The following is a 16,417-nucleotide window of genomic DNA, read 5'->3' on the forward strand; positions in this document are numbered from 1 at the left end:
GGGGTCTTGAATGCTGTTTTGTATGCCCACAGAGCATCATCCAAGCTTCTTGCCCAATCCCTTCTACGGTTAATTACAGTCTGTTCCAGGATTCTTTTAAGTTCTCTATTTGAGACTTCAGCTTGTCCATTAGTCTGTGGGTGATATAGAGTAGCTACCCTGTGGCTAACTCCATAACGAACCAAAGCAGAGTAAAGCTGTTTATTGCAGAAATGAGTGCCCCCATCACTGATTAATACTCTAGGGGTACCAAATCTGCTGAAGATGTGTTTCTGGAGGAATTTTAACACTGTTTTAGTGTCATTAGTGGATGTTGCAATAGCCTCCACCCATTTGGATACATAATCCACTGCCACCAGAATATAAGTGTTTGAGTATGATGGTGGGAAAGGTCCCATGAAGTCAATACCCCATACATCAAACAACTCAATCTCCAAGATCCCTTGTTGAGGCATGGCATAACTGTGAGGCAGATTGCCAGATCTTTGGCAACTGCCACAATTAAGTACAAACACTCGGGAATCTTTATAGAGAGTAGGCCAGTAAAAGCCACATTGGAGGACTCTTGTGGCAGTTCGCTCACTTCCAAAATGTCCTCCATACTATTATCCATGGCAGTGCCACAGAATCTTTTGCGCTTCTTCCTTAGGCACACATCTGCAAACCATGGCACTTCCTGGATGGCAAAGAGTTGCTCATCCGGAAAGGTTTCAGAGATCTCAGTAAGAGGGAGGGACGCCCCTTCTACTGGTTCTATTCGGGACAGGTGATCTGCTACCTGATTCTCTGTCCCTTTTCTATCTCTTATTTCTATATCAAACTCTTGCAGAAGCAACACCCATCTTATAAGTCTGGGTTTTGAATCCTGCTTTGTGAGTAGATATTTAAGAGCAGCATGATCAGTGTACACAATCACTTTTGATCCTATTAAATAGGATCTGAATTTGTCAATGGCGTAAACCACTGCAAGTAGCTCTTTTTCTGTGGTTGTGTAATTCTTCTGTGCGTCATTTAGAACACGGCCGGCATAGTAAATGACGTGCAGAAGCTTGTCATGCCTTTGTCCTAACACTGTGCCAATGGCATGGTCACTAGCATCACACATTAGTTCAAATGGCAATGTCCAGTTTGGTGCAGAGATGATTGGTGCTGTGACCAATTTAGCTTTCATTGTCTCAAATGCCTGCAGACACTCCTTATCAAAGACAAATGGCGTGTCAACAGCTAGCAGGTTGCTCAGAGGTTTGGCGATTTTTGAAAAATCCTTTATAAACCTCCTATAGAATCTTGCATGCCCCAGAAAGCTTCTGATTGCCTTAACATTGGCAGGTGGTGGTAATTTTTCAATTACCTCTACCTTAGCTTGATCCACCTCTATTCCCTTATTTGAGATTTTGTGCCCAAGGACAAAATTCCTTCAGTCACCATAAAGTGGCATTTTTCCCAGTTTAAAACCAGGTTAGTCTCTTGGCATCTCTTTAGAACAAGTGCTAGATGGTTAAGACAGGAGCTGAATGAGTCTCCAAATACTGAAAAGTCATCCATGAAGACTTCCAGAAATTCTTCCACCATATCAGAGAAAATTGAGAGCATGCACCTCTGAAAGGTTGCAAGTGCATTGCACAGGCCAAATGGCATCCTTCTGTATGCAAATACTCCAGATGGACATGTGAATGCCGTTTTCTCTTGATCTTTTGGATCTACTGCGATTTGATTATAACCTGAATATCCATCCAGGAAGCAGTAGTATTCATGACCTGCTAGTCTTTCTAGCATCTGGTCTATGAATGGTAAAGGAAAATGATCCTTTCTGGTAGCTGTATTGAGCCTTCTATAATCAATACACATACGCCACCCTGTAACTGTTCTTGTAGGAACCAGTTCATTTTTTTCATTATGAACCACTGTCATACCACCCTTCCTAGGGACGACTTGGACATGGCTTACCCAGGGGCTATCAGAAATGGGATAAATAATCCCAACCTCTAGTAATTTAGTGACCTCCTTCTGCACCACCTCCTTCATGGCTGGATTCAGCCAGAGCTTATAATCACTGGAAAAGTGTCACCCTCTCCCAGAAATGCATATTTCAGGGATGGTGGTAATGGTTTGAGCTCAGGTCTAGGAGGTTTATCCTCTTCCTGAGGAATTTTTAGAGGTTCTTGTATTTCCTCTGGTTCCTCCAGGTCAGGCTGAACATCTTTAAAGATATCCTCAAGCTCAGATTCGAGACTCTCAGTCATATTGATCTCTTTCACTAAAGAGTCAATAATGTCAGCATTCATGCAGTCATTTGATGTGTCTGGATGCTGCATAGCTTGGACGGCATTCATCTTAAACTCATCCTCATTGACTCTCAGGGTCACTTCCCCTTTTTGAACATCAATGAGGGTTCGGCCATTTGCTAGGAAGGGTCTTCCTAGAATGAGAGTTGCACTCTTGTGCTCCTCCATTTCCAGCACCACAAAGTCAGTAGGAAAGGCAAATGGCCCAACCTTGACGATCATGTCTTCAATCACGCCTGATGGGTATTTAATGGAGCCATCAGTAAGTTGAAGACATATCCGGATTGGTTTGACTTCTTCAGTCAAACCGAGCTTTGTGATAATAGATGCAGGTATTAGGTTGATACTTGTCCCAAGATCACATAGAGCTTGCTTGGTACAATTACCCTCTAATGTGCATGGTATCATAAAGCTCCCGGGGTCTTTAAGCTTCTCAGGTCAGCTTTTCAGAATGACTGCACTGCATTCTTCAGTGAGGTAAACTTTTTCAGTTTCTCTCCAATCCTTCTTATGACTTAAGCTCTCTTTCATGAACTTAGCATAAGAGGGAATTTGCTCAAGTGCTTCTACAAACGGAATCTTTATTTCAAGAGACCTGAGATAGTCTGCAAAGCGGGCAAATTGCTTATCCTGTTCCGCTTGGCAGAGTTTTTGAGGATAAGGTATTTTGGCTTTATATTCCTCAACCTTAGTTGCTGCAGGTTTATTACCTGTAGAAGTGGGTTGGGAAGCCTTTTTAGAAGGGTTGTTATCAGCACTTGTATGTGAATGATCCCCCACTGGCATTTGAATGCCAGGGGTGGAAGCTGGAGTGGCGTTAGACGCCAACTCCTTATTTGTTACTGGCGTCTTTCATTAGCCTGATCCACCGGACTGAGTTCTGCAGTTACTGTTTTAGCTTCTTCTTTCATGGAAGATTCACTGCTTAGATACAGATGCTGATTTCTGGCAACTGTATCAATAAGCTCTTGAGCTTCTTCAATTGTTTTTCTCATATGTATAGATCCACCAGCTGAGTGGTCTAGAGAAATCTGAGCTCTTTCTGTAAGCCCATAGTAGAAGATGTCTAATTGCACCCACTCTGAAAACATTTCAGAGGAGCATTTTCTCAACATCTCTCTGTATCTCTCCCAGGCATCATAAAGGGATTCATTATCTCCTTGTTTGAAGGCTTGGATGCTTAGCCTTAGCTGTGTCATCCATTTTGGAGGGAAATAGTGATTCAGGAATTTTTTTGACAGCTGTTTCCATGTTTTTATGCTGTTCTTAGGCTGGTTATTTAACCACCTCTTAGCTTGATCTTTTACAGCAAATGGAAACAGTAATAATCTGTAGACATCCTGATCTACTTCCTTATCATGTACTGTGTCAGCAATTTGCAAAAATTGTGCTAGAAACTCTGTAGGTTCTTCGTGTGGAAGACCAGAATACTGACGGCTTTGCTGCACCATGATAATGAGCTGAGGATTCAACTCAAAGCTACTAACTCCAATGGAGGGTATACAGATACTACTCCCATATGAAGCAATAGTGGGGTTAGCATATGACCCCAGAGTCCTCCTGGACTGTTCATTTCTACTTAATTCCATGATGGAACAAGGGAGATGATATGTATGTTGATATTATTTATTTTATAAAAATAAAATAAAAATGGAATAAAAAAATGGAATAAAATAAAAAAATTGAAAATATTTTATAAAGATTTTTGAAAAATTTTGAAATTGAAATCTGAAATTTTTATATAGAAATTTCGAAATTATTGTTTAAAATTAGTTAGAAAATATATATTTATTTTTTTTTTTTTTGAATTTTGAATTTTATGATGAAAGAGAAAAGCACATAAAAGACACAAGACTTAAAATTTTTAGATCTAATGCTCCTTATTTTCGAAAATTTTTGGAGGGAAAACACCAAGGAACACCAAACTTAAAAATTTTAAGATCAAAACACAAGAAAAACTCAAGAACACCTTGAAGATTCACAAGAACACCAAGAACAAAAGAAAGAACACCAAACTTAGAGTTTGGCACAAGATTAAATCAAGAAAAATTATTTTTGAAAAAGGATTTTAAAAAGAAGGTGCCCAATTGCTAAGAACATAAACCAACGCTATAACCAACTGAGCTAAAAATGTAACGTATTTTAAAGATGTATTATTTTTATGGATAAAAGTTTAATTTTTGAAAGTTAATGTTTTGAAAAAGCACAAGAAAAACAAGGAAAGACACAAAACAAGAAAAACTTAAGATCAAACAAGAAAAATAAACAAGAACTACTTGAAGATCAATGAAGAACAAAGAACACAAGTTCGAAAATTTAAAGAAAAATATAAAATATGCAATTAACACCAAACTTTGAACAAGACACTAAACTCACGAAAAGAAATTAAAAATTGATAAAGAAAAATAGTATTTTTGAAAAAAACAATTTTTGAAAAGAAATTATCCTATCAGAATTTAATGACTCTATAGTAACAAAAATAAATTATTCCTAATCTAAGAAATAAAATAAACCTTTAGTTGTTCAAACTCGAATAATCCCCGGTAATGGCGTCAAAAACTTGGTGCACAAAATCTTAATCCCAATATCAAAATCAAAATTTCTTATGATCTCGTACCACTAACCAGCAAGTGCACTGGGTCGTCCAAGTAATACCTTACGTGAGTAAGGGTCGATCCCACGGAGATTATTGGTTTGAAGCAAGCTATGTTTATTTTATTAGTCTTAGTCAGGATATTAATTAAAATTATCAGTTGGAATTATTAGAAAAATAAAAGAGTGTGAAATAGTTACTTGTTGTGCAGTAATGGAGAATATGTTGGAGTTTTGGAGATGCTTTGTCCTCCGAATTCCTGCAATGTAATATTCAACTCAATTGTTTGTAAAGTTCCATCCATGGCAAGCTGTATGTAGGGTGTCACCATTGTCAGTGGCTACTTCCCATCCAATCAGTGAAAACGGTCCAGATGCTCTGTCACAGCACGGCTAATCAGCTGTTGGTTCTCGATCATGTTGGAATAGAATCCATTGATCCTTTTGCGTTTGTCATCACGCCTAGCAATCGCGAGCTTGAAGCTCGTCACAGCCATCCAATCCTTGAATCCTACTCGGAATACCACAAACAAGGTTTAGACTTTCCGGATTCTCAAGAGTTGCCGCCATCAGTTCTAGCTTATACCACGAAGATTCTGATTAAGGAAGCTAAGAGACGCTCATTCAATCTGATGTAGAATGGAAGTATTTGTCAGGTACACGTTCATGGATTGAGGGAGGTGATGAGTGTCACGGATCATCACCTCCTTCACAATTAAGCGCGAATGAACATCTTAGATAGGAACACACACACGTTTGAGTGAAATAGAAACAATTGCATTAATTCATTGAGACGCTGCAGAGCTCCTCACCCCCAACAATGGAGTTTAGAAACTCATGCCGTCAAAGTGTATAAAATTCAGATCTGAAAATGTCATGAAGTACAAAATAAGTCTCTAAAAGTTGTTTAAATAGTAAACTAGTAACCTAGGTTTACAGAAAATGAGTAAACTATGATAGATGATGCAGAAATCCACTTCTGGGGCCCACTTGGTGTGTGCTGGGACTGAGACTTAAGCTTCTCACGTGCCTGGGGCTGTTTGGGCGTTCAACGCCAGGTTGTAACCTGTTTCTGGCGTTGAACTCCAACTTGTAACCTGTTTCTGGCGCTGGACGCCAGACAGCAGCATGATACTGGCGTTGAACGCCAGTTTACATCATCTATCTTCGCGCAAAGTATGGACTATTATATATTGCTGGAAAGCCCTGGATGTCTACTTTCCAACGCCCTTGAGAAAGTGCCAATTGGATTCCTGTAGCTCCAGAAAATCCATTTCGAGTGCAGGGAGGTCAGGATCCAACAGCATCAGCAGTCCTTTTTCAGCCTAACTCATATTTTTTCTCAGCTCCCTCAATTTCAGCCAGAAAATACCTGAAATCATAGAAAAATACACAAACTCATAGTAAAGTCCAGAAATATGATTTTTGCCTAAAAACTAATTATATTCTACTAAAAACCAATTAAAACATACTAAAATCTACATGAAATTACCCCCAAAAAGCGTATAAAATATCCGCTCATCAGTAGCCATTGACAACGGTGATGCCCTACATACAGCTTGCCATGGAAAGGAGTAAGAAGGATTGGATGAAGGCAGTAGGAAAGCAGAGATTCAGAAGGAGCACAGCAACTTCATACGCCTATCTGAAATTCCCATCGATGATCTACATAAGTATTTCTATCTTTATTTTCAGTTTATTTATTATTATTATTCAAAAACTCTATAACCATTTATTATCCGCCTGACTGAGATTTACAAGATGATCATAGCTTGCTTCATACCAACAATCTCTGTGGGATCGACCCTTACTCACGTAAGGTTTATTACTTGGACGACCCAGTACACTTGCTGGTTAGTTGAGCAAAGTTGTGAAATTATGTTTAGACCATGGTATTGAGCACCAAGTTTTTGGGGCCATTACTGGGGAATCAATTTCGAACAACAATTTAAGTATGAATCACAATTTCGTCCATCAGGCAGCCATTAACAAGCACTGAGAACAAAGGTACTAGGAAGAAAGTACCTAAAGGCTGGAGGGACAAGAAAGTCCCTACTGAAGGCCTCTCACCTTGCATGAGAGTTGTCTTCACCAAGAAACCAGTCATACCACATACAGTGAATTGTGTCCTATCTCTAGAGCATGTGGAGCTCATTCATGAGAAGACAGGAAGAAAGTTCACTGTTAGGGGTGAAATTCTAAGCCTATACTCACCTCCGTAAGGAGCTGACCGTCAAGCTAATGACGTTAAAGAAGTGCTTGTTGGGAGGCAACCCAACCCTAATTAAATATTTTTTATTTCTTAATTTATTTTTCTTTATGTTATTTCTTTAGGGTAATGATCATGTGCAGCAGTTAGAACAGAGACAGAAATGTTAAGCAGTGAAAACATAACACTCTGGATGGAGTGTTACTGGCGTTGAATGCTAGCCAGAGAGCACTGGCTGGACGTTCAACGCCCCCAATAGGCAGCATAGCTGGCGTTGAACGCTAGCTAGGGAGCAGGCCCTAGGCATTCAAACGCCAGTGTAGAGGGCAGGGAATCTAAATTCCCTACCCTCTCAAGACCAGTGGGTCTCACAGCATTTCTACCTACCCCACTTCTTCTCTCTCACTTTCACACTTCCCCATACACTCTTCCCTATAAACCCTAGCCCAATCGCATCCATATCCCTTCCCCAAAACCTTTATAACTCCCACCAACCCCCACCCAATTCAAAATCAAATTTCCCACCCATTTATCCCACCTATGACTGAACCTAACCCTAGCCCACTCCTATAAATACCCCCTCATTCTAACCATTCATACTCACACCTCTCATACCCTCTAAAGCCCCCTTGGCCAAAATCACTCTCTCCCTCTATCTTCTTCTATTCTTTTCTTCTTCTACTCCATTCTTCTCTTTTCTTTATTTTTGCTCGAGGACGAGCAAAGATTTTAAGTTTTGTGTGGGAAAAGCATTGCTTTTTGCTTTCCATTACCACTTATGGCACCCAAGGTTGGAGAATCCTCTAGAAAGAGGAAAGGAAAGGTTATAGCCGCCACCTCTGAATCTTGGAATATGGAGAGATTCATCACCAAATCCCACCAAGACCACTTCTATGAAATAGTGGCAAAGAAGAAGGTGATCCCTGAGGCCCTTTCAGGCGCAAAAAGAATGAGTATCCAGAAATCCAAAGAGATATCTGGAGAAGAGGTTGGGAAGTTCTAACTAATTCCATCCAAGAGGTTGGGATTTTAATGGTGCAAGAGTTCTATGCTAATACATGGGTCACAAAAAAATCATGACATTAGTATGAACCCAAATCCAAAGAATTAGAGCACCATGGTCCAAGGGAGAATCTTAGATTTCAACCCGGAAAGTGTGAGGTTGGTGTTTAACTTGCCTCTGATGTAAGGATACCCTCATCCTTACACTAGAAGAGTCAACTTTGATCAAAGATTGGATCAAGTGCTCTCAGACATCTGTGTGGAAGGAGCACAGTGGAAAAGGAATTCCTAAGGCAAGCCTACTCAACTAAAAAGGCTTGAACTCAAGCCTGTAGCTAGAAGATGGTTGGAATTCATCCAACGCTCTATCATTCCTACTAGCAATCTGTCGCAAGTGACCATTGACCAAGCTATCATGATTCACTACATCATGATTGGGAGTGAGGTAGAAGTACATGAGGTGATACCTCAGGAATTATACAAGATAGCTGAAAAGCCCTCCACCAAAGTAAGGTTGGCTTTTCCTCACCTCATTGTCACCTATACAATTCAGATGGAATTGTCATAGAAGGAGACATCTTCATTGATGAGGATAAGCCCATCACTAAGAAGAGGATGGAATAAACTAGAGAGCATACACATGAGCATGTGCAACCGCCTTAGCATGAGATCCTGAGATGCCTCAAGGGATGTATTTTCCTCCTCAAAGCTATTGGGATCAGTGGCAAACTTCTCTTGGAGAACTAAGCACTAACATGAAGCAATTGAGGGTGGAGCATCAAGAACACTCCACCACCCTCAATGAAATTAGAGAAGATCAAAGAGCCATGAGGGAAGAACAACAGAGACAAGGGCATGGCATTGAAGAGATCAAGAACTACATTGGATCCTCGAGGAGGAGCACTAGCCACCACCTTTAAAGGTAGATTCGTTCTCTTAATCTCCTTTTCTTTTGTTGTTTTTTTTTGTTTTATGTATGTTTTATTGTTTGTTCTCTTGTTCTTATTGCATGATCATTTGCATTTATGTCTTAAAGTTATAAAATATTTCATATATCTCTCACCTTCCTTAAAAAAGAAAATTTTATTTGAAAAGAATTGAGAGATACATGAATTTCGAGTTTTATAATAAGAAAAGTCAATTATTTTGATGTGGTGGCATTGCTTTTATTTTCTGAATGTATGAATAAACAGTGCATATTTGGAATTGGAATTAATAATGTTGTCTCTTGAAAGAATGGTGATGAAAGTGAAATATTATTGGTAATCTGAAAAATCTCAAAAATTTATTCTTGAAGCAAGAAAAAGCAGCAAAAAGCAAAAGAAAAAGCATGTTGCAATAAAAGAAAAAATATATGTGCATGCGGAAAAAAAAGCAAAGCAGATAAAGCAAATAACCCTTTAAACCAAAAGACAAGGGTAAAAGGATCCAAGGTTTTGAGCATCAATGGTTAGGAGGGCCTAAAGGAAACAAAATCCTGGCCTAAGCGGCTCAACCAAGCTGTCCTTAACCATGTGCTTGTGATGTGAAGGTGTCAAGTGAAAAGCTTGAGACTGAGCAATTAAAGTCATGATCCAAAGCAAAAAGAGCATGCTTAAGAACTCTGGACACCTCTATCTAGGGATTCTAGCAAAGCTGAATCACAATCCGAAAGGTTTCACCCAGTTAAAGTGTCTATGGCATTTATGTATCCGGTGGTAATAGTGGAAAATAAAGTGCTTAGGGCCACAGCCAAGACTCTAAAAAGTTGTGTTCAAGAATAAAAAAGAACTAAACTAGGAGAATTAATAATATCATCTGGATTCTAAGTTCCTAAAATATGCCAATATTTCTGAGTTTCAATGAATAGTGAGATGCCAAAACTATTCAGAAGCAAAAAGTTACTAAGTCCCGCTCATCTAATTGAAACTGAGCTTCATTAAAAACTCTGAGATTTATTGTACCTTACTCTTCTTTTTATCCTACTTTGCTTTTAGTTGCTTGTGGACAAGTAACAGTTTAAGTTTGATGTTGTGATAAGCAGATATTTTATACGTTTTTTGGCATCATTTTCATATAGTTTTTAGTATGTTTTGTTTAATTTTTATTAATTTTTCATAGATTTTAGTGTTAAATTCACATTTTTGGATTTTACTTTGAGTTTGTATGTTTTTATGCATTTTCAGGCAAAGAAAGTGCTGTAGATGCAGTTTGGATCTGACCTCCTTGTATTCAAAAGAGCTTTTCTGGAGCTACAAAGATCCAAATGGAGTGTTCACAATGGCTATGGAAATCTAACATCTAGGGCTTTTCAGATATATATAATAGTCCATACTTTACTTCATAATAGAAGGCCCAAAATTGGCATTCAACGCCAGCCTCCTGCCCCATTCCAAGCGTCCAGCACCCACCAAGGAGAGACCAGCGTCCAAACGCCCAAAGAGGTGCCCCTAGTCAGTGTTCAATGCCCTAGAGCCCTCCTAGCACATGGATCGCAATCAAGCTCAGCCCAAACACTCACCAAGTGGGCCCTAGAAGAGGATTTTAGCACTAAAAGACTATTTTACCCTTTTTATGTAATCCTTAGTTAGTAGTTTAGTATTTAAAGACTTTTGCACCTCTCATTCAAGGGAGGATGCACACGTTACACCTTTATCATTGTATCTTCTATCAGTATGAGTTTCTAAACCTCCTAGGTTGAGAGGAGGAGCCCTACTGAGTTTTATGGATTAATAAAAGTATTAATGTTTCTCTTCAATCTGTGTTTGATTCAATTCTAAGATGTATCTTTGTTCTTCAACTTGATGAATGACATTACCCGTGACAATCATCTTCATTCTTCATACTAAGACCGCGTGCCTGACAACCACATGTGTTCTTCTTGGGTCTGTGTGAATACGTAACTGGAAAGCATCAAACCACCAGCTTGATTATACATCTCTAAGACGGCTAATCCACGATCTCATTGAGAACTTATCGAGACACCAGTTCAATCGAGGTATAGGGAGATTAGGGGCTTTGTGTTAGAGGCTAGAACCCAAAGGCGCAATATTCTCTGATCTGGAAGATCCGACCTTGTCTGTGCCGTTTTAAGTAGGATCATGAAGGAGAATGGACTACAGGAGCTTGACCCTCAATCAAAATGGATCCACACTAACCCTAGGGTTCACATCTGGAGGAGTTTGGTGACCGTGATCGTATGGCGTTGATCACATACAGCCTGCCATAGAAGAAATCATTCACAATTGAAGAAGACAGTAAGACCAGAGTTAATCCAGAAGGACAAAGCATCTCCAACCCTTAACCATCTTCTTATCATAGTTTACACGACTTCTGAGTTCTAAGTAACGTTCTCTTTTTATTCTCTTTTATGTAATTAAACAATCAAGCAGCCTACCTTTCTATCCTCCTAACTAAGATCTACAAGATAACCATAGCTTGCTTCAAACCACAATCCTCGTGAGATCGACCCTGACTCGCCCAGGTATTACTTGGACGACCCAGTGCACTTGTTGATACAGTTGTACGAAGTGTGGGGATTCGTGCACCAAAACTCCATGCACATCTTAGTTTATTTTTCTGCCTATGCTTTATTTTGATGCCTTAGTAGCTTTTGTGTATTTTGGAAACTTTCGTAGTTTAAGTTTGACTAGCTTCTTTTGAGTATTTTGGATGCTTTAGTAGTCGAGTTGCTTTAGGTACATTTTGATGTTTATTGCACTTTCTTTAACTCTTGTATATATGCCTTTCAGATTATGTCTCTAGTTTAATTGTGGATTGTGATGAGAACTAGTTGATTGCACCAAGTTGAATTCCTAGATGTGTGATGAAGTGGTATTGTTTAAAAATAGGAATTTGACTAAAAAATTTTGGAAAACTTGCATCCAATCACAATTGCATACATATACATATATATACAAGAATAAACTTGATCAAATTAAGGATATTTTCAGTAGCATAGTCTAAAAACCTTATTTTTCTAAAAATAAAATAAAATAAAATATTTTTACATATAGAAGTACATGTATATAAACTTTATTTTCTTTAGAATAATTTAGAAATTTAATTTGAGTTAAAAAAAAATTCTTATGGAAACTTCCTTGGAAATATATATTTTGTGGAGCATATTTGATGAGCTAGAACACATTAACATGTGAGTTTTGAACCTTATTGCATGTGATTGCATTATACAATCACTAATTCATTTCTTGTGTATTCCTCTCTCTATGATTGTGATCTTTAATTTGTTCAATTTTTTATGTCTATTATTCCATGTACACATGCATTTATATGATTGAGGCCCTCTTTTCAATTAACCTACTTACCCAAATGGTCATACTTCTTCTCTACCCTTGCTAACCAATTTGAGCCTTAATGAACCCTTTTAATTCTTAATTTAGCATATTACCAACCTTAAGTGAAAAACCATTATATATGCACCTAATTGGGATGTTTGATTGATTTAAGTTGGTGAGGTTGTGTAATAGGTAAAATGTGGAAAATTAAGCACATGGGTAGATAGAAGTGGTTTTTGATGTCAAAAAATAAAAATAAAATAAAAATAAAAATAAAAATAATTTAAATAAATAAATGAATTTATACAAAAAGGGAACAAAGAACCCTAACAAGGAAATTGATAGTAGCAATGCATATAGAGTTCGGATTGGAAAGAATGCATGATAGTATAAAAAGAGAAAGGATAAAGGGGTGAATTGTTTTGACATTTTATGTTTTGTGTATTGAGTTTCGTGAGAGTTTAAGTCAATCAAAAGATTCAAATCTTAGCTCACTTAACCATATACATTCCCACCTTAATCCTAACTCCGTTACAACCTTTAGAAAGACCTATGATGAGTGTATGCATGCATGGAATAATTGTTGATTGTTAGAAGAAGAACAAATTTTAAAGAGCATGATTTGAGGAGAGTCGAATGAATTGACCCTATACACTTGAGCAATTAGAGAGTATACACGTCTGATGAGGGTTTGATTGCTCGATTTTATGCTTCCACCTACACTTATTTCATCCTTGAAAGTTGTGTTTTCTTTGAGATAACTCAAATTGGATTCTTGGATTTGAATTGATTATGCTATTTTCTTTATCCTCTTTGTGGAGTATGCTTCCTTGGAAATTGAATTACTTTGATTGAGCATATACATATAGTTGAATTGATAGATGATAGAATTAGATAGAGTAGTTGCATGAATAGAAATAGTTACATTCAATAAAAGGTTGATTTTCCGTTCTTATCTTCTCTTTGATTTTAAGCATGAGGACATGCTTGGTTTAAGTGTGAGGAGGTTTGATAAACCTCAATTTTGTGGTTTATCTTATGCTAATTTAGGGTGGTTTTATCAACTTATCACATACTTATTCCTTGAAATTGTCATGTTTTTGTGATTCCTTTGCGATTGAGCTTGAATGATAAAAGTATACTTTTGAAGTTTAAATCGGTTAATTTTATTTCACTATTTCATCCCATTGGTGCAATGATGTGTGCGTTTAATTGTTTCATGTCATATAGGTCAAAAAATGGCATGAAAAATGAAGAGAAAGCATGCTAGAGTGAGGAATCATGAAGAAAATTTGAAGTTTGGAGTGTTTGCTCGTCCGCGTACCCATGCGCTTGGTCTGCGTATGCAGCCATGATTTCATGCGTCTATGCGTACGTAAACATATTATGCATACGCATACTAGAAATAATGTTCCTCATTAATGTGAACACATGACTCGCGATTTCTGAGGGTTTTGGACCCCATTCCAAGCCCAATTTACTGCCAATCGAAGGGAAATTGATAGGACATCAACCAAGTTACAATACACAACATTGACAATGGAGAATTAAGTAGTTTTAGAGAATTTTGTTCTTTGTTTTCTAGAGAGAGAAACTCTCACTTCTCTCTAGGGTTTAGTGCATTTTGATAATCTCTTGTAGAAATTCTGAATTGGAGCTTGTTCATTCTAGTTTATTAGTCTTAATTTTAGTTTCTTTAGCTTTAAGCTTGTTTACTTTCATTGTTATTGTTATGTCTTCTTCTAGTTCTCTTTTGTTTCTCACTTGTGAACCTTGTTGATCTTGAATTTTCATTAATGCATTGATATTTTTCATGTTTTATGGTTTTGATTGAGTTGTTTCTCTTGATAATTGTTAGTGGGTATTTTTAATTTCTAGTTAATTTTGCAGTTTAGTTATGTGTTTAGCCTTTGTACATCAAGTGTTTGACAAAATATTTTTACCAATTATGGAGTATTTTCTCATACTCTTGGCCTAGGTGAAGGAGATTGAGTGACCTTAAGTCATTGGATCTAGTGAATTGATAATTTGGGTTCCTTGTTTATCAATTTGATATCCATTACCACTAACCTACTACTAAGTTAATTAGTAGCTACGTTGGGACTTAGGGTTGATGTATATTAAGCCTATTTGAGTTACTTCAAGCATAGAAGTAGACTTGATGGGGTTGGCCCTTATTAATTGTCAATATATGGTTGTTAGACAAGGATAGTGATCTTAATTCTCACACATAACCAAGAGTTCTTTTGCACATAATTGAAACACCAAAAATCTCAATTGTTTAATTCTTGCTTTAGTTGCTTTCAGTAGTTTAATTAGTTCTAGAATAGAATTAGATTCATATCTTGCCTTGTTAAATTACTATTCAATTAGACATTGCTTGCTTATTTAGATTTAGTTTTTTGTTAATTAAGTTTCTTGCATGTCAAGTTTATTGGTTTAATTTCTTGTTACGACTTTCAACCCCGGAATTCTAATCAACTTTAATTCACACGCTTGCCCATTCTCTTGAGGATGACTCGGGAGTAATACTCTCGGTTATTTTCATTGGATTGAACTTGTGACAACCATATTAAACTTTGATTGCGAGAGTTATTTTGTCGGTTGGGACTATACTAGCAACGGGATTACTTTGTAAAATTTCTAATCGGCAAATTCTCTCCCATCAATACTTATTTTAGTTTTGCTCTGTAATATGAGTCACTAATTCTCTCCGTTAAAGGAAGGAGCTCTGTGGAATTCTAATGAATTTATTATTTTTTTTCTCTTCTTCTAAATTCATGCATTTTTATTCTAAGAGAGAATTTGCGTTCTTCACTGCAAAGATTCAATTCTATTGGAAATAGTTTGAATCTCACTTGATTTTCATGATTAACTTGGGAAAGTAATAAGGAGTTTGAAAACTTCTTTCTCACAATTTTTATTATTCTTAATCTGGATTTGATAATTGACATTGAATCAACCTTATCTAGATCTTGAGAATTGTGTGGCTTATGATCAGAGATTATATTTCATCTCTTTTCATGAACAATTGATCAAGAAATTAACAAGTGATTAAGTCAAGAGAAACTGAATCACCAAAAAATTGGGGTTCAATTACTTATAATTTGTTAGAGATTTTTCTTTGCATGATTAAGAAGGAAGTGAGAATCATTGATCGTGGGAAATCCACATCTCCAAACCTTAATCTTTTTATTCAAATTACTCTCTCAGTCATTTAATTGCTTTATTCTGGTTCATGTCATTTACTGCTTTCCTCTAATTCTTGTCAATTAATTGTTCTCTTTTAGTTTTCAGCTTTCAGTTAATTACTGTCAATTGATTACTCTCAGTTTATTACTTCAATTTACTGTTTTCCTTCTTTTGCTTCATTTACTTATGCTCATTTAGTTGCTTTCTTTTAATTTCATTAGTGTTTCATTTAATTGCTTTAATTTCTACTAGATCGTTTCTTTCAATTATATCTTTATTTTGCACACAATTCTTAACTACATTTTGAATCGTTTAATTAGACTAATTCATTAATCATTATTGCTTAATCTGTTAATCCTCGTAGGAACCATAACCCACTCATCATGGTATTATTTGATATAATTCGGTATACTTTCCGAATTATGGATTTGCTTAAATCCGCATTGTAACATTCAATCTTCAGGTTTTAAAGAGAGCTGCTAGGCTTTATGCTGCAAGTTGGGTTCATGACATTAGTCCTGATCTTCGGCCAGAACATTGTAAGAAGGATGAAATGACCGCTAATGGTAAAAAGAAACCTGCTACAAGAAAAAGGCCTTCAACACTGGAGGATCTTGGTACCATCTCTGTCCAAAGTTTATATTAACATCATTATCCAGCTTGGAATCTGATGGCTTGCCAAAACTAAGATTACAATTACATACCAGTTTCTAGTTGTTGTAATTGAGTGAATTATTTACACTATATACATAATCTGTTCTTGAAAATTAATGAATTATCCCTCAAAGGGAAAAATTCATAGTGCTTAGAAGCCTAATATACCAAGAGAGATTAGTTATAGTAATCAATGATGCTTTTGAGTA

General features: G+C 37.0%; 1 protein-coding gene across 1 annotated transcript in view; it reads left to right on the forward strand.

The window, feature by feature from the left end:
- Nucleotides 1-16,200, forward strand: part of LOC107494036 (uncharacterized) — a 30,871-nt gene extending 14,671 nt beyond the window's left edge. The window contains exon 2 of the mRNA XM_016115068.1: nucleotides 16,018-16,200. Within this exon, the coding sequence (XP_015970554.1) occupies nucleotides 16,018-16,200 (183 nt within the window). The remainder of the gene's footprint in view (nucleotides 1-16,017) is intronic.
- The last annotated feature ends 217 nt before the right edge of the window (nucleotides 16,201-16,417 follow it).

Source organism: Arachis duranensis, chromosome 6, assembly GCF_000817695.3.
Source record: "Arachis duranensis cultivar V14167 chromosome 6, aradu.V14167.gnm2.J7QH, whole genome shotgun sequence".
NCBI classification, from domain to species: Eukaryota; Viridiplantae; Streptophyta; class Magnoliopsida; order Fabales; family Fabaceae; genus Arachis; species Arachis duranensis.